Source organism: Brachionichthys hirsutus, chromosome 1 (genome assembly GCF_040956055.1).
Source record: "Brachionichthys hirsutus isolate HB-005 chromosome 1, CSIRO-AGI_Bhir_v1, whole genome shotgun sequence".
NCBI lineage: Eukaryota > Metazoa > Chordata > Actinopteri > Lophiiformes > Brachionichthyidae > Brachionichthys > Brachionichthys hirsutus.
In genome coordinates, this window is record NC_090897.1 from 7,684,076 (window position 1) to 7,703,826 (window position 19,751).

General features: G+C 45.4%; 1 protein-coding gene across 1 annotated transcript in view; it reads right to left on the reverse strand.

The window, feature by feature from the left end:
* Positions 1-18,950, reverse strand: part of chd9 (chromodomain helicase DNA binding protein 9) — a 52,457-nt gene extending 33,507 nt beyond the window's left edge. Inside the window, exons 1-2 of the mRNA XM_068739116.1 lie at positions 17,424-18,950; positions 1,093-1,502 (exon numbers count right to left, since the gene is read on the reverse strand). Coding sequence (XP_068595217.1) covers positions 1,093-1,502; positions 17,424-18,950 — 1,937 coding nt within the window. The remainder of the gene's footprint in view (positions 1-1,092; positions 1,503-17,423) is intronic.
* Positions 18,951-19,751: the final 801 nt, after the last annotated feature.

Genomic DNA, 19,751 nt, shown 5'->3' on the forward strand with positions numbered 1-19,751 from the left:
TTTTCTTTCCGCTCATCCACCTTGTGGGTCACATGTCTGCTGGAGCCTATCCCAGCAGACTACGGGCAAAAGGTGGGGTACACCCCGGACAAGTCGCCAGCTCTTCTATATATAAATCTATATATTGTTTAATATGGGTATCCTCGGAATCATTCAGTATCTTTAACCCAATGGACACAAATTTTAATTCTTTCAGAGACAAGATGTACCGGCAAGTTGTGATGACAACATCTGACACAAAAACAAAATCTATCTTCTCTTTCAATCTCTCGGGCTTAATGGGATCAGGCTTCATTTTTCAAAACTTCAAGAGAGTCAAACAAAGCAATGTGTTACGACTAAGATTACACCGTACCGGTATCTGTCTTAGTTTGTAAAGTACTCCGATGACATTTAGCAGTTTTATATGACTTTGGCTTAAGTCCTGCATATCATCTCCATGAAAAATTGATCCAGTTGAAGACATTCAGAGACTTTGCTTCGTCAGATTATTTTTGTCTGATCTCAGATTGTGAAAGTCTTAAACTGGAAGTAAAGTCTTCTTCTATCAAAATGCCTGGGACTTGATGAAAGTTGTTCAATTTAAGATGAAATTGATATGGGCAGATCAGACATGTATTATTTGCTAAGAATCCATTTACAGAGAGGCCTCAGAAGTGAGCCACGCACACACCGACAGGTGAGGGACTTCTATCATCACACATATCGTTATTAACACATTCAAATGGGTTGATATTCATTATTGTACAGGATTAATTCAAATCCAACCCTTACAGAAGGGAAATCTGCTGGTCCAATATACCAGTAAAATCCACTCATTCGACACACACAGCATTATTGTATGAATTAATCACATGATGTGCATTTCTCACAGTGTTTGCTATTATCGAATAAAGATATTTATTAAACAATTACCGTATCGAGAGATTGATAAGTTGCATAAATAATTATAACATGTATGACTGTCCTTTCACGGTGTTAAAGGTTCATCATAATAAGCCACATGTATTGCATGGCTTTGGGTAGGAGGACCTTACTAAAGCTCTCCTCTCCGCAGTTTACAGAACACCATAGCATGCGGCGACTACATACCCAATCTTGGCCTTCTGCTTGGGCTTAGACGAGGGTACAATGCAGGCCTTCCTACAGGACTTCTCTTTGAGCCTGGCCTTGCCGTTTCCTTTGCGTTCACGGTCACGGTGGGCCCTATACTGCGAGGAAGAGCCGGGGAAGCTCTCGGGGCTCATAACTCTGGGAATGTTCTTCTCGCCGCGCTGCCGGGCCTTAGCGATAGCCTCTGATATTATCCGGTTTGCCTTCTCCTGCTTTTCCTGTAAATTTGACTCGACCTGATGATGCGTCCTCCGTGGTGTCCTCTTTTCTGACGAGGAGCTGTATGAAGAAGAAGAAGAGGAAGATGACGAGGAAGACGAGGAGCTGCTCTTCATTGGGGGACTGAGAACCCGCAGCTGGTTGTTGGGACCATTAGCGTTTTTTCGAGGCTAAGGAAAGGGAGAGAAAAAGACAATGATGATCCACACTCAGAGTCACAATCCCCTTAAAAGGCAAATATACAGTGATAAAAACATATTGGAATTAATTAAAGATGACACGAAGCCAAACTCAGATGGTGTGCAATACGGGCTATAGAAGAACTTAATATAAACACTCAATATATAAAGATAAGACTTTTAAAGCAGAGTTAAGGGACTGAAGCAGATGTTGCACAATAGCATATTTTTTAGAAGATTCTCGAACAAAGAAGGACAAACAAAAGGAAATGTACTAAATGAAGCTCAGTCTAAACACATTAATTGTTTAGACCAGTGGGCTCCAACCACCGGGCCGCGGCCCGGTACCGGTCCATGAGGCTTTGTTACCGGGCCACACAGAAAGAATAACTAATGTATACAATTTCCGTTGTATCCATTATTAGTGTCTAAAAGGCGTTTTATTTTGAAAAACAACCAGATTTTCTGCAACGTAACAATCGCCTCTTGGTCCGTTGCTAAAAAAAAAAACAGCAGTGAACTAGCGGAAATTAAAAACAACCGTCTTTGGAGAGCTTCTTTCCGAAGAAGAAAAGTCCAACTGAGGAGGAAGAAGAGGAGTAAGAAGAGGAGGCGTTGACCTCCAAGAAGAGAAACCAGGAGTCAAAATTAAAAGACGGTCTATCAGCAGCTGATTAGCTTCGTTAACGAGCAATGAAAGGTTCAAAACCGCTTCGGCACATAGAGAACAAGAACCCTGGATTAAAAGACAAGAATGTGGAATTTATGAAACAAAAAACATGAGCATGAAGGACAGAAGCAGCTATTGGGACCTAATGACGCATCTTCAACCGTCATTCATTTGCCCATAGACACATATTTGTACCAGAAAATACTTGCTCGCTGTGTTAGTCATGAACAGCATCCACCTGCTAAAGTGGACAATATGAAAATGAGGAACTGAAGTGGTCGAAAGATACATCGAGCAATTATATTATAGTAAAAAAACACACATTCCAAGGCTGCTTTAACGGAACAAGCCTGTTAATGAGTCACCGAATCGGTGAGTAATGCTAGCGGGACTTGATTTCCTTTATAGGAAAATGGTGGCAGCACACTGAGAATCCATTTAAATGTTACAAGACGTAGAGGTGAGGGCGGGGGGGGGGGTTTATCAAATATGGAACATGGGCTCGAGTAAACCACCGCAAAACCTTTATGAATTTGCAATATCGCCTGATGCTGTGACGTGACCACTGCAACGGCCACTGTGTGAACCGCAGCGCTTGTTGCTAATCCCCATCTCAGATGCTGGAGGTGGAGGTTCAACTCCGAGCCTCCGATGCGAATCAATCAGCAGACCCTCAGCATGAGAAAGGAAAACGCTCCCCCCCCCCCCCCCCCCCCCGCCAAGGAAGTCATTTAGATCACGTGGAGAGGACTCTGAAACCAAGTGACAAACTCAGAGCCTCATGCAAATGATATATTCTTTGGTGTTGGGTCCACCATTGTAAACACCGACTCGATGTAGCCCGGTGCAGCATAAATAATCCAGCCTGGCTGATACATGATCATTTATGAATAATAGATGCGTGATGGTGGTTTATGCCGACACAAGCACCTTGTGGTGGGCCTTGAGCCCAACAGGAAGGTAACCCAGAAATGGACGAGCTAATCTAAAAATGCACTGCGTCGGCCTGAGGAGCCCATGCAGGCACGATCAGTTGCTGCTTATTTTCCACGCAGCGAGCTAAATAAAGAGAATAAAATGCAGCCTTTACAACACATGGGGGGGGGGGGGGGAGGGAGAAAAATAGGCAGCAATTTATTTGGAAGGAAGGGGGGCGGGGGTACTGTGCACACAAACACACACACACACACAAACACAAGAGACGCATTATGATTTTCACATGAGCAATGCTGCTAAGGCTATTAGGAAGAAATTTACTGGATCACGCTGGAATGTTCTCACACAAGTAAATTGTAAAAGAAAAAAAGAAAAAGAAAAGAGGGGGAGGGGTTGAAAGTACTGCTTAACAGCGGAAGAACATGAAAGAGCGAGTGAGAGGAGGAAGCAAAACATGTACAGGAAAGAAAGGGATGGAGAGAATAGATAAAATGCACCAAAACTGAGGGCACTGCCGCCGAGCAATACATCTATAAATATCCGAAATTACAGCCTGCCGGCGCTGCAGGGATTCAAACCCCTCTCTAGTCCCAGAAAAACAGTCAGGTCAGTTACAGCCCATGAAAATGTACTGAAAGATCCAACTGGGTCGCCCAGCTCCCCCCCCCTCACCTTTCAGTTCCACATGGAGTGACTCTGGTGACTGACAGGATCAACACATGGACACACACACACTGATGTGCACACGCACACATACACAACAAGCACTGTACATGAACTGAAGCCTAGTGAGGAATGTAGAGCGACGTGCAGAGCGAGGGGGGGGGGGGGGTGTAGAGAAGCCCCCGTGCCTCGATAAGGTCTCGCTCAGCAAAGTAAACGAGTGTAGAGGAAAGGAAAATAAAGCAGCAACGAGTTCAAGATGGCGGCAGTGCAGCACGAGCCAGTAGCAGAGAAGGTTGTTCAGTTCCTGTCGGCCCCTCGTCCCTCCTCCCCCCCTCGTCCCTCCTCCCTTCCAGAGCAGCTCACTTACCCTTCCTCTTGGCCTCTTCACTGTAGACATGGTGGGGCTTTTTTTTTTTTCTTCCTCTTTCCTCCCCCCCGCCGACCGGACGAACCGAACGAAAGCCTTGCCCTTTCGCCGGGTTTTCGTTCACGCTTTCGCTGGCAAACAAATTCACTCTTTAGCTTTCAACAGTCGTTTTCTCTCACTCGTCCTAGAGGCGGCGTGCCCCCCCCCCCTCCCCCCCCTCCCTCTCTCTCTCTCTCCCTCTCTCTCTCTCTCCTGGTTCACCTCCCCTCCTCCTCCTCTGGTCAGCTCTTCTCTTCAGGCAGTGCAAAAGTACTGGAGCCGCTCGTCTCCTCCTCCCCCAGCGGGCAGGGCTCAAGAGGAGTGCATGGGAGCACTCTCTCTCTCTCTCTCTCTTTCTCTCTCCCACCCTCGCTCGTCTCTTCACAGGGTGATGAGGGAGCAGCTCTGTGGGCAGTAGAGGAGGCGAGTGGCGGTCCAGGAAGCGTTCATTCTGCCTCTTCGTTGTCGTCCCGCTTCATCCCAGTCGTCCTCTCTCGCTCTCTTTCAGTGCATGTGTGTCCGAGTTGCCTTCCCCTGCCTCCTCTCTCCTCCCCTCTCATTGATTCCTCTTTCCGCCTGCCATTCGTTGCGTGCACGCGTTACCTCGCTGTCTTTTTCCTCTTATTTCTTGGTCGCTCTGCCTCTTTCTGCTCTGCCGCTTCCACTTTAGAGCCGCTCCTCGTCTTCTCCACCAACCAGGATAAGGTATGTTGCTCCTTTAATTAAACACAAAAAGGCTTTTGTGTTAGCTTCGCTGCTTGTTTGGCCAGTTGATTTTTCCTCCTTTTCCACCCCCCCCCTACCCCGCTTGGCTTTTTTCTCCTTCCCCCTCGCTTGCCCTCCTCTCTCTCCCTGGCTGGGGTGCGCGCTGTAAGGTTGAGACCCCGGCAGGCAGAGCGGCGGAGAATGAAAGCACAAAGCAGCGAAATGCATCAGCATGAATATTAGAGATGTCGTTAAAACCCAGACTCGGTTTTTTTTCTCTCTCTCTTTTTCCTCTCTCTCTCTCACACACACACGCTTGCTCTCTCTCTCTCTCTTTGTAAGGAAGTAGGCCAGCAGATGGTGCTAGCAGTTATTACATTAACTTTCACAACTTAACCCCCAACGCACTGGATTTCACCCACACCACAGACAGACGGGAACGGGAGCACGCCAAATTCCGAAGCGCTGAGAACGTATTTGTGATAAACAGCAGAAAGACTAGCAGTCAGTGTGAACTCAATTCTTCGTGGGTTCAAAGCCTGCATTGACTCTTCAGCTGCGGTCGAACCATCAGAAGATGAACCTCCCATCATCGTTTCTCAAACATATTCCCTTGATCTTCAATGAAAGCTTCCTGAAATCACGAGAAGCCGACTCCAGAATCGGACCGCTTTCACGCTAAGCTATGCAAGTATGTGGCGGCGCATGATACCGACGTGGGTCTGCTGTTGTGAAACGACGACATGCAGCAGATCGGCATCGTGATGTACTTTGTCCCACATACACAGAAGGACAGAAGAATGTAAAGGGGGGTGGAGCGGCCATGCAAAGACGATGCAAAAAAAAGAAAAGAAAAACTTTGATGTATAAGTGCAATGTATGCAACAAACACTATTTGATCACAAAGCCTAATATTAATACATTGTGTGGTTTATCAGCAACGCATGCAGACAAATGCATCTGTTATTACCCTCTATGAAGGGTCCTCAGTGTAGTGGCATTATTGTGTTATTATAATGACTGAGTGGTTGTGGGTCACAACTGTTGCTCACATCCAGGCCCTGCCTCCTCTTCATCGACTTGCAGCTTTTCATGCATAAATTATGTGCTATTGACCTTGTAATTAATGTGGCTGCTGACATATGGAATGTTGCTGTTTGAGTATGGCGGTGTGTCAACAAATAAAGATAACTGTGTTAGAATAATAGTTACATTCACAAAGTCGCCATTACATGTTGACTTGATTGTATATTTTAAGTTGTCGTGGCTAATAAAGACTGCGGACGTGTAATGTCATGAGTTGGTTGCTTTCGTGAGGGACTCAGAGATGCATTTCTTGCATTTGACCGCTGCAAAGAATTACAACTGATCTCTTTTCCTTTCAGGAATATCAAGCGATACGCTCTGCCGAGAGAGCTTCGAAAGGAATCATCGTTGTTCTGCATGTAGTGACTTCAAACGGCTCTTAATATGGCTGTAATTAGCTGCTTCTGGGTTACTCATTCAGGAAGGAACCTTCCTCAGCCAAAAATACTATTCGACCCCAACCTTTGGGGGGGGAGGGGAAATTATTCCAAGAGGAGAAACTGGGATGTGCGTCCAAAACCTTTTCCAGTGCACCTTTCAGGGGACTCTTGACTGTATGATACAGAGACCACGTTCACCCAGTGTCACATGCTATTAGCATTTATGCAGACACATGACCGGCTTTAAGCCGGGTACAGAGAACAGCAGCGCTGGATCAGAACCGAGGTACCGAATGACACTAAATCCTTATTTACGGCAAGATCCGCAAAGTAAGACAAGTCTTCAAAAGCAAAATATTTGTGAGTATGGCGTGTATACAGTATCGGCTACAACACAATACGGCTTTACATTGTCTGTAGCCCAGATAAACCTAAATAACGAAATGTGTAAGTGTCCAGAATAGTGTTGACATTTGTCTCAATCAAGACGGGGGGGGGGGTTACACAATCAGTGGAATAGCCAGCGTGATTGTGACATTCTTTCACATTGCTTCTGTGTGAGGCAGACGTGTGTGAAACGGCAGCTGTCCTGCCCAAATGTGCGCAGGAGCAGGAATCTGAGCCACCTGCCAGGCTCGGCCCTTGGAGTTTGGACTCAGAGGCAGACCGTGCAGGCTTACAAAGTGCTGAGCAACAACACCCCCGCCCCCCCCAATCTAAACAAATCAACTGTCAAATAATGATCACCAAGGTCAAATCAGGCGGAAAGCTTTGACTAGAATTACAACAGTTAGATGAACAATGAATCTCATTTAAGCCTCTTTTTATGCAAAGAAAAAAATAACTAAACGAAAATGTCGACAGCTGACATTAAAGCCACATGACTTATGAGCGTATGAGATATGGTATAGCGGAGCTTTAAAGAGCATGACTGCTTGGCCTCGGTTCCTACATATGATTGGCAGTAATAAAAAAAACATGCAACAAGTGTGGTCACGAGGCACAAAGCCACAAATCCACGGCAACTAAACAGTTAATATGCAAATGAGCGTTGCAGTTCTGTGTAAGGGGAGTGGCTTCCATAAAGCAGAGAGGAGGGAGGCAAGAGGAAGAGGAGGGGAACAGAATAGCAGTGATGATGAAAGGAAGCCTATGTGTGTGTGAGTGTGTGCAGAGGGATTTAAGGTGGCTGGAGAGACACAGGTGTTTGTCTCTGAACACTCCATTACTTCCTCATCAAAGGGACTGTATTAGAGCGCCGTGCTCTCATTTCTTGCCTGAACCTCCGTGAGGGCCTCGACTAACTCACCATTAGGGAAATGAGAGCTGAGAGACGGGGCCGACTGGAAAGATGGCAAACCGCCGGCTCTTCAGCGTCTACCGCTAGCTGCTACTCATATGGTCGATTGTAGAGGTATCCATAGCGAAATGAATGCCAGAACATACCTTTTGATCTTAAATACACCCGATCTGGAATTCCTCCCACTTAAAACGAGTGTTCTAAAACACATGTTTGAGGTTCAGAAGTGATTTGTGGTGGGTTGACACCCAACACTTGAGAGTCGGCTCTGGCACAGCATAGCGCTCACAAATTAACAGCTGACTAGCAAATTCATTTTTATTATCCGCAAGACTAAATGATGCATTCAGGGAGCCATTTTAATCAATCTTCACGTCAAACAGCAAGTCCTTGCAGACTTCTTAAAAGTGGGAGTACCAAATTTAACTAGACAATTTGTGCTCATGGGCACATAAGAAAAATCAATTGAGCTGATGTGGATCGACGAGATCTTCTATTATAGAACGAGAATTAAAAAGTTCAGGTTTATCCATAAATGGAAAGAAATCAGTAAATAAGAAAACTGTGATATTGCTGCAGTTGTGTGTAACTAATGGTTGATGGTCAGCGTCATGTTTTTGTGCCAAGTGCAAAACAAACTAGAAACACAATCAGAGATTGCAGACCCTCGCCTCCAAAAGACTATTGGATCTTGTGAGACAGAAAACGGGGCTTCCGGATCAGAGGGGCCAAACCTGCTCTAGCTTGCTGCTCCGGAACGTACTACAAGACACCTTCTGGACTCTTTTTCCCATCATGCCATTCGTGTCCCTCCCTCTTAAAGTGACACTCCCATGTTACAGCACAGGCACAATTCCTGTTCATGTAAAAATAATTCTAGAATCTGGATCCAGATCCGGATCAACGCTATTCTCGGGGAGGACCGAGCCACGGACAGAACAATAGTAAAACTGACAGCGTTTAATGGTTTCTGGAAACATCTGTTCAACACTGTGCTACACGTGCTTTGACCTTAAGACTCCAATAAACATAGTATTTAAGCATCAGTAACTTCCAACCCGATCTACTACAGTTTATATAAAAGCGCTCCACTAATTTTAACTGGCATATCTGATGGTTTTCAGGAAAACCTGTCAAAATTGAAGAGAGACATTTACACTCTCATGGTAGGCAGATAATAATTCCATCGTCACCTTCACCTCCAACCTTGAAGATTACTTTTTCACACTTCCTCGACATACTTCTCAGTCCCGTTTACCAAGAATTTACAATTGACCTTTAATGTTCTTCACAGAAGCCGTACGTCATCCACATGCACCAACAGATCTCCTACCTATGGCTCTCTTAATGACATGTAGTTAGCAGATTGCACTCCTATGTCGAGGAAGGAAGATCGACAGCTAATTAGGCCTGCAGCTACAGGCCAGTGTGCAGCCAGTTCACTGGAGTGTGAGGCAGCGACAGCGTTGATAAATGAAAGGGGACATGATGCACAGCAATGCTCCCCCACCCAATTAAATACAGCACCATGCATTAATGATCCCTTATTAGGGCCATGAGTAACAGTAGTTGGGCCAAGCGTGGTAGCCTCGAGAGGCGCCGCTGAAAGTCTTACAGTGCATTATCGCTCCAGTGTGCCGAGCGCCACTGTGACCAAACGGTCTGAACAAGCCAGATAAAAGAAACTGAGTGCAGAAGCTCGCCATAATAAAGGCGATCTCTTTGGGTGCAATGGCTCTGTAAGAAAACAAATTACCGGCATGTCATTTTTTTTAATGTAATTACTGTAGTTGTCTACACAAGGAAGACTTTTGAATTCATCCAGCCATCTTCTTGCAGATAGACGATCGTCTCATCTGTAGCCGCTTCTCCGCCTTGCGGGTCACGGTTCTGCTGGAGCCTATCGCAGCTCGCTGTGGGCCAGAGGCGGGGTCCGCCTCGGACGCTCTGCCAGAGCAACACGGAGCCGCACAGAGAAAGACAACCACCCACACGCACACTCATACACTACGGACAATTTTGGAGTGATCAATTCACCTAAATTGCATGTTTTTGGAGGTGGGAGGAAACCGGAGACCCCGGAGAGAAGAGCAAACAAACAGCAAAGCATAGCTGCATCCCACCATCATCTGTGAGGTAGCACTGAGATGTGGGTTAACTGCCCAGGGCTCAAGCTCAAACGCAGCAGATTTACTCTCATGTAGTTCTATGATACAGTTCAAGTTTATTAATTCAAAGCCAGACGTGGAAGATTTTAACTTCCAGTTCATTGAAGGATTATTTGAATAAAGAGGAAACTTAAATGGCTAAAATGCATTTCAACAACCTTAATATGGCTCCCAGGGGAGAGATTTAGCTTTTTTTTTTTGTCACATGGTTAATCGTCAATGTATTTTACTTGCCGTCAGCTCAAAAACAAACAGTGTGATACAGACACTGATAGTGGTGCGTCTTCACGGTGAAGCACAGAATAAACCAAACATTTAAAAAGAAGAAGGAAGCAAAGTTCAACCCTGACAGCTGCAGCTGACCTCAGAAGATTCAACACTGTTACAACATCTGTCCCAGATATTTATAGTACACAGTACACACACACACACACATGAAGGACCATGACCACAAAGACAAACTGAAAATAAGCCCCGTTTCCTTCCCTCCTTCCTGAAGCAACTCAAATCCAACAAGTATTAACCAAAACAGCCTATCAGCTCCTTGTTATGCAGTCATTCAACTGAATTGTGTATTTAATCAAGTTCAGTATAGGCATCGATTTCCATTGCTAGCATATTGTGAGTATGGACAAATCCATTGCGTGCGCTCGAGGCCCGGCATGTTGCACCTCCTCATATGGCAAGGACACAACTGAACACTAGGGGGTGACTGTGAGGGGAGAAAGCTAAAAGGCACGGGGAGAGACAGAGAATAAATCTGCCATCGCCTTTCTGTATCAGCTATCTGAATACGTTTGAAAGAGATTAAAAAAAAAGAAAGAAATAAACTGATATTAATCTGTGTGTTGTGTATTTGTTTATGCTGGTGTCCCCGTGACAGTCGCTGTCTCACAAAGACCCATAAAAATACTCTGGCCTTTTTGTCTGTGAAAGTGGAAGGTCAGAGGGAATAGCCCAGCAAGTGAACACAAGCCAAAGTGGCAGAAAGCAAGAGGTCATCAATGAACAAAGTAATTATTCCACATTTTACACACCAACTATGGACCATTTTCCATTCAAATACACTTTGACACTCTAAATGCAAGGCTCCTTTCTGTTAAATAACATGATGTGTACAAACACCTGTCTGGAGGATGTCAACATAAACGGTGGAGTACTCTGCGGAACTATCACATGCCAATAGTGTTTCACTTTACTTATTTGTGTCTCAGAGAATGACGGAATACTTATCTGGCCTTTTGTAAAACTACAGAGAAGTCCGACAGGTCAAGAAAGATGAGCAGTCAGATATTCAACTGTTTACCCAGATTGACCGAACCACCTAATGCTAAAGTAAAATCTGAAATGATTACACCTGCACTGTCTCAATAGAAAAGAAAACTAAACACAGAACTAAGTCAAAGCTGAACCAGGAACATTTTTACTCTGTGTCCAATAACTCCCATCTGAGTGCTATCTTTTTATGTAGAAACAACAAACCAATAAGAAAAAAATGCTGGCCTTTAAACTGTTGTGCTTTATCATCCAAATTCTAAAATTGTATCTAATTAAGTAACAGATTGTTCTTTTGAATTGAGACTTTGCTGCCAATAACAAGAGAATAAATTGGCTTAAAGAGAACAGGTGGCCTCTGAGGAAGCGATAAGTTTGCAGGTACTGCGTGAATAATTTGTCCCAGAGGAATTGCATGGGCTTTCTATATTGAACAGCTCAAGGCTTTTATTTTCTTTAGACTCTGCTGTTCTGCAAAAGTCTTGTTTTTTTATGGCTGTCGGTTTTTTTCAAACAAATATTCTTCTGAGTAACGACACGGTGACTCTGAACGCGACATTGCACAGCAGGTCAGACATCAGTAATGTGAATCTGAACTGCGTGTGCAAAACAAGCAAGCAGGGTGACGCAATTCATTAATGGGAACGCTGGTACAAACTGCAGAGTGGAACTAAAAGGAGGTCTCTTAGGATGCGAACAGAGAGTCAGACAGGGACTGAAAGCAAGGGCAGCAGAGGAGAGCGCAAGGGTGAGGGTGAGGTGGAGGGGAATTCAGCAGGGGGCTTGCTGCCAGGCCTTTACAACTCCTTCATTATTGAAGCAGTGCAAAGTGAGACTCGAGCCAAAAGCCTACGTCAAAAGGAACACACACACAGAAGCAACATACATCTGCAGACGAGCTAGACAGAGCGAGTGTGACCGGTGGACTTCTGCGTTGTGTAGGTCGTTCAGCGTGTGATGCAGGAAGGAGCCACGGGATTCAGCGGGAACGTTTGGAGGCACGCTCCCTTTAATCCGGTTGACATACAATATAAAAATCAAGGTGCGTCGCTAGCAAACGGCCCAGCCCAAACTAAAGGGGGAGAAGACGTGAGACACAGTTAGCATCTCCCCACACTTTCTTCACATGAATAAATCAAAGAATCCGCATGAAGTTCCAGCTCAACATCAACACAAATAAAAGTAAAGTACATTCACAGATGGAGACAAGGGCAACACGAGGACGGAAGGACACACAAATTATTGGGGTACAATGGATGACTGGCCTTCTGATATCAGCTATGAAAAGGGAAGAGGCAGCGGGAAAACTCTGTATTTATAGCAGCTGCACGGACACACGAAGAAGAAATAAAACCATAGAAGAAGCAGCTGGAGGACCTGAAGTCTGCACAGCGTATGACACACCAGGTATAACAGAACCATGACAAACAGACAATTTTGTGTAATTATAATACGAACATTCATGAACCGGTTACACGAGTGCTTAGACATGCAGCCTCCAGGAGAATGTTGAAGTGAGTACCTTTCTCTCCGCTCACCTTATGCTCCGAGCGCGGAAGGAATCCATGGAAGGAATCCCTACTGGAATGAACAGCCACATAGGATTCCTCTCACCAAACACAAAGACTACCTCTACCGACCTGATCAGCAACTACCAAAACGACATGATGCATCTGAACTCAATTCAGCAAACAGACAGGGTGGCGGTCAAGCTGTGAGACGGTGCAGAGAGCAGAAAATGATGACATGGAAACCGAAGAAAAGTTAAGTCACTGCTTTTGATGAAAACAAGTGCACTTAAAAGCAAAACCAGTAATACTGGAATCACTGCCTCGAGGTCGTCTGTCTTTGACAACCGGGCATATATGCACTTGTTGCATCCATGCATTTAAATACTTATTTTATATGGAGACTTTGAAGACTTTGAAGTTGGCATTTAGTTTTGGAAAAACAAAAATTCACTATATTGAGATGTATTCTTTGAATCAATATGTTCTAGTCTTAAATGTTTTTGGTTGGAGACTTGAAAGAAAATTCATATTTACAGCCATCAAGGAGATTATCTTTTATGAGTGAAAATACAAACTCACTTTACAAGCTGTGATTGATAGCAACAGCCTAGAGTGTTTCCAGGGACTGAACCATATACCACCCAACTTAAGTAAATATTACAAATTTATTCAATGATGTCACGGAAACTGGATTTTTATTTTTTTAAATAAAATAATGTAGTGATTTACAAGTTTCCTAATGGGCAAACAGTTTTACATGGTGTCAGTTATCCCTACTAACTGTTTTTTTTAGACTGTATTAAGATACTGTACCTTGATAGAGTACACAGAGAGTAACTATTAGTAATGTGTAATAGACTATTGATCCAAGCAGTTTAAAAACGCTTTCAGATGTTAACAGCGAAACGAGTGAAACGGTTTCCGTATCATCCAACATGGACTGCAGCAAAACACAACCCCAGCAGCCAATGGACAAAGCCCCATTGCACATCACAGGGATCCATGGCAACTACCTAAGGACTTCCTACTGGCACAAACCCGCTTGCTGAATCGCAACTTGCCGTGTCTGTTGACCACGCGCCTGATATTAAGATCTCTCAAAGTGAAAATGTGGTAACGAAAGCCATCAAATCAAAGACTGCAGTGCCACCAACGTTCATTACAGTTCTCATGCAAGCTGCAAATCAAGAGGAAAGGGTTCAGACCCCTCTTCATGCCCTCTCTGATTACCTTCGCCAAGGAGGTTACGTGAGTGGTTTTTAACAGAATTAAAAAGAAAAAAAGTGCTGGGGAAAATTAATGGGAAAAAAAAAACTTAAAATGGGATTTGGTCTAACTTAGAGTCCATTAAATTTGGAGAGTGATCCGGATACCCAGGAAAGCTAAAACTACAGCTAAAACAGCAAATATCCAGATTTTTGCCAGTCATCTGTTTGTCTGATGCCTTTTTTCCCCACAAAAACATACGCCCACACGTGGCGACCGGACATGACGTGTCGCATCATGATTGATCCACTAAGCCATGTGGGCGTGTTTTACGGAAAGGTCAATTCCTTCCACGCCTGTTCTGTTAAGCCATCCCCTTCCGCCTGTGGCAAGGACCGCCTGCCTTCCTGTTTACCTCTGACCCTGAGTTAGCGCCCGCCCCCACCCTTATCTGGCAGGCCTCCAAGCAGACAGAGCAATGACGCAGGATGCAAACAGAACACTTGCCACAGAGAGAGACGGAGAGAAAGAGAGCAAGAGGGAGGATGGGAGCGACAGCGAGAGAGAGAGAGAGAGAGAGAGAGAGAGAGAGAGGGTTATGTGTAGATGTTGGGGGAGGTGATCAGAGAAAGTGTGTGAATCAGACAGCCTATCACCATGTGACCACTGAAGCAGCAGGTTCCCCGTGTGTGTGTGTGTGTGTGTGTGTGTGTGTGTGTGTGTGTGTGTGTGTGTGTGTGTGTGTGTGTGTGCGGGGCACACATGGGTGGTGGGTTGAGGGATGGGGCTGCATGGTGTCACGTTTCAGGGCTGATTATGGCATTGCCTGCCTCTTCTGGTCGCCTGTATAGCTTGGAGTTACATAAACATCAGAGAGGTCAGGAAGCAACAAAGCTAGCGTCTCACTCAAGCGCAGGCTAAACATATTTACAAGCGTGCAAGCGTGCACACACACGCACATACACACACGCCAATACATTTCCTTGCCCACAGCTCAAAGGCCAAGGAAAGAATTGAGAGGAGTGACCTGCAATACGAGTCAGATAATAAATCCAAACCTGCAATAAAGACTAGGAGGAGAAACTTGCTCAGTGTCACTGCCAGGGGGGGCTACAGTGGCTACAGCAGCCCTGGCCATTAGCATCAAACAATCCTGATTTCCAACACCGTTTGTATTCTGAAGAAGGGAACATCTCATCTGAAGTCTCGTCTCTGAGAAAGGTTAGAGTGTATTTAAGGGCCAAAGGACTGCAACACCCTCAGTGCACATATAAGAATATGCTGCAAGCCTGTTACTTCAAAAACACTACAGCAGGTAGTAAAACAAAAAATGAACACCAACTTCTTCTAACAAAAAAAATGAATTACCAGGCTATTGCAAATAATTTAAACACCTTCCCTGATATATGGTGCAAACCAGTGAGGTTGAGGTTCATGGTGAGGTTCATGGTTGGTGAGGCACTGACGTCATCGCAATCAGATGTACAAACTTATGAACCCTACAGAGCAGCTTAACGGGTTATGTTAAAGATCTCATATCAGCATTCTTTACGCATACAAACTGTAGCACAAAAAAAGCACATTTAATAAAAGAAAACTTTAATCTGGTCTTGCCTTTACTTAGAAATGAAGTCCATGTGCCACTCGTTCTTAACAAAAGCATCACTCACTTCAGATATCTTCCTTCAGTTTTAAAAGTCAAATAAACAAAGTTGCAGCTACCAATTGTAGCCATCTGTAACCTACTCTGTAGACGACCAGTCACAAACAGAATCCCGAGCGCACCCTGCCATGAGGCACGAAAACTGTCCAGCAGCTACATTATGTAAGACATGAAGGCTGGGCATCAACCAGCAATATTCTGACAGTCCAATCCCCTCAAATAAAACGAAGGCAAACTCATTTATTGGTAAAGTGAAGAGACGATCGCTTCATTTATAATTATAGCTGGTTAAAAAAAATGGTATTAGTATACAATGACCACGGACAATCTGGGGCAGCTTTCTAAATTAGAAAACCTAAAATTCACGTGGGGGAGTGAGGAGCAGACAGCTATCCTCTGATGCCTTGCCCGTTCAGCAAACACACCATCAGCAAGTTCTTCACACGTCAGTGCACATGAACAGCACAGTCGGCCTGTTAGCATCACAGCGCTGGGTGTTGACACAGACAGGCTCACTCGTGGAGCTATGGTTCATGGCCCCATTTCAATCAAGGACCAAAGGAAATGACCAAATGGAGTTTGTGGACGAGCAGACCACTCGTTTAGTTGTTGCCTCCTGCCAGTTGAGGAATAGTAACGGCCATACTTAACACAATTTGTTGCTTTGGCTGAAGAGCTTTGTTTGAGAAGTAGGAGGAGACATAATGGGCCTGCTGTCAGTTAGAGAAGACTGCAGAGTCCTTCAAACAGTGACTGTGTGTTTAGGTGCAGATACCGAAAATGTGGGGTTCGAGAGATAATGTCAAGCAACACTTCTGTCTCGTCAATGACAAAGAGAGACTCTTCCAGCTTTGACTCTGCTCTTACTGCAAATCTGTCATTTATTTCTGCTGCCATCAGCAATATATGCTTAATTGTTTGTAAAACAATGTTATTCTTATTTGCACGGCTGAAATCGATCAATTATCAAAAAAGAGAACACCTAAATGTACAGAAATACACATCCTTGTCTCATGTGTTGCTTCTGCTGCTGGTCATGTGTCACTGGTAGGGCAGGAGACAGCGTCGATTGCTGCTAAGATACGAGCCAACTGAGGTCCAGGAACTGCCCGAAGCCTGTTACAGCCAGCTAATGCGTTCTCCCAACCCCCCCACCCTCACTTCTCTTCTCCCTGTCACGCTCTTCCTCTCTGTTTCCCTCTCTTTATTTCCATGAGCTACCGCTCTCTCCATCTTCCAAGCCCCCTGCCTCAAGAGGTAACCACTCTTCACCACCACGCGCTTTTCTTCCCACTCGCTTTGGCACATGTGCACGTGCACACTCACACACATAGACGCTGTGGCAGTTACCACGACATCGTGCAACCTCCCCCCACAGTCCAGCAAGGCGGTGTGTAAGTGCCTCTGGCTTGCCCTGACCCACATCTTGATATAGCCCTAAGTATGCTTACAGCTAAGTCCTGAAGACACTCCTGCCACTCTTAGCCTAATCAGGCCTGACCTGCTGCCGGTGCACGGAGCAGATAGGCAGACGAGGCTGGACAGATCATCGTCATTTTCAGAGGGCTTTCAGACGGCCCTCGGCACAGGCGTTTAGCCCTCCCCCCCACCCCCCCCCCCACACACACCGCCCCTGATCGCAGGTTTTCTACTTGACACGCGCATGTTCCACGTGCTATAGTTCATTTAACATTACATAAGTGAACAGATTTTGTGCCACGCTGCACAAAAACTAATCCAGAAATGCACTTATTCGCTTCAGTTCAATTTATGAAAACGAGAGCACGCATCGGTCGTGTTGATAGATCAAGAGTAGCGTGTGCAGCTATAGCCACGGTATGGCTACATAACTTGCAAAGTGCTTCAAACAAAGTTATCCTTTTAATTATATTCTTTAAGATGAAAAACATGGGAAATGCATGTTTGGAATGCAGAATTACCTTCTCTTCCTTGCCTTCCTGTTTCCTCTGCTCGTGTACCTTGTCCTGGCGTGAATCGGCCCAGGAACTGTTTGATTCAGCATGTTGGTTCAGAGCAGCCTCCAGCTGGGGCAGTAGGTCAGGCAGGAGGTCCGGAGGCTCCAGGCTCTCTAAGCCTCCATCCGAAGGCAGAGGATTGGCTTCAAATGCTTGATATCCGTTGGTGCTAATGGTCCTGCAGTTCTCAGGATGTTCAGAAGTCATTTGGCTGGTTATGTTGGAGTAGCGGTTCATAGATTCAACAAATATCTCTGACTTGCAATTCCTCTGGCTTTCTCCAGAACTACGTAGGGCCCGGAAAGGACATTCCTCTCCCTGGCTAATTGGGAGCGTTGTGCGCTGCAGATTAATAACTGCAGGAGAAGGAAATTGACAGCCTGTTCCTGAGAGTTCAGGCACTGTCGAAGTAAGAGGTGCAGTGTTGGTGTGGGGCCGAGACACAGACGTTAAGGACAGAGAATGCGGATTGAGACTCAGCATTTCTGGCTCTCCAGGGTAGACAGGGTACTGAGCCGGCTGATAAGCGGTGGCAGAACTTACTGAGCATGTGGGCATCGAATGAAGTACAGATCCACGTACAGGGAAGGGAAGGTTAGGGTCTTCTGGGCCTGATCTTGAGAAGGCTTGATTTCTCCTGGGGAACTGGTAGCTTCCATGCCCCTGCTGTGCTTGTATGCAAGTCCCACTTATGGAGCCAGGATTTTGATTATCTAAATAAGACTTATTTGGAAGGCCCCTAGGTTGGAACCTTGTCCCTGCTACATTTTGTTGGTGCTGGTCATGCTGTTGAGAAAGGTGAATTTGCTGCTGGCTCCGAGGTTGGCCTCCCTGGTGGAAGGAGATATTGTGATGCTGTAGTTGCTGCAGGGATAATGTCTGCGTGTTCATTTGTTGGTGCTGATGCTGACTTAACAGCTGCTGCTGATGACTTTGACGTTGTTGCAGCTGCTGCAGCATTCTGTGCTGTTGCTCCTGCTGCTGATGACACGGATGGTGTTGCTGTGTTTGTCGTCCAACATGAAGTTGCTGGCTATGCGGTTGCTGCTGTTGATGACAAAGCTGTTGAGGTAAGGGATGGTACATATTCCCATTCTGCTCTTGGTTACCCCACATTGGACTGCTGCTGTTACAGAACAGCCCATTGGATTGAGGTACTTGGCTCATTGCAGCATCATGATACTGGCCGTGCTGGTCTCCCATCAGGCCACTGCCTCCACCAGGACCAGGAAATGCCTGCCTGATAGGATCCTGTGCCTTCAGGTCAATGTAATTGCCCATCTGCTCACTGTAAGGAGGCATAGCTTGTTTAGCAGAAACTGGTGGTATCAAGTTCTGGTGCTTCCCTGGGCCAAGAGGCTCCACTTGGAGGGGCTCAAAGTCAGCGCCAAGGTTCAACTCATCCACGAGTGATGGTGCTGAAGGGAAGCCATCTTCATCCAGCCCTTCCAAACCCCCAACAAAGAGGTTGGGGTCATTAAAAAAGTCCATGGCTGGGTCCGTAGGTTAACCGGAAGCTTTCAAACTCCACTGGATGCCAATAAGCCTCACTGTCTATACAGATACACCATGTCCATTACGTCGTGTTGCTGTCCAAAACAAAAAGATAAAGACATATTAAAATACAAGACTGATAATAGAAACCTGTCTTACTACAGAGTAGTAATCTGCAACTTCCATCAAAATAAATACACAAACATAATGAAGAAGAGACACAGATTGAGAACATTTTCAGTCTGTTATGACATGACAAAGTATATTTTTTCCCACCATATCTCGACTTAATCTTCATTTTCCATGTCAGCTGGAAGAATTAAATACATGTGCGCACACACACACACACACACACACACACACAAAAGCTTTCAAACGGCAGGTAATGGCAAGGTCACCCAGATCTGGGAGAAAGTCGGTACCGTCAATTATCTATCAGCGCTGCCTTCCGTGTGTAGAAAAGCAGCTGGTGTAAACCAACAGCCAGTCATAAGTAAGTGCCTCTTCCTGTAGCACCCCCCCACACACACACACACACATCACACACACGCCACCCCCACCACCAATGAAGCTGCGTGCCCTGCTACTGCAGTGTGTGTGGGAGGTACAGACAGCTGATAGAATTTCAACAGCCAGGGATACAGGAAGATGACAGCTTACCCAGGTCAGTCATTATGCTCTGTACGCACAAGAGCAAAGATATAATACCTCAGTCCAACCCATACAGATGCTTGATGCATTAATCTAGACTGAGATATATATGCATATAGTACTATTAGAACAAACAAACAAAACAGC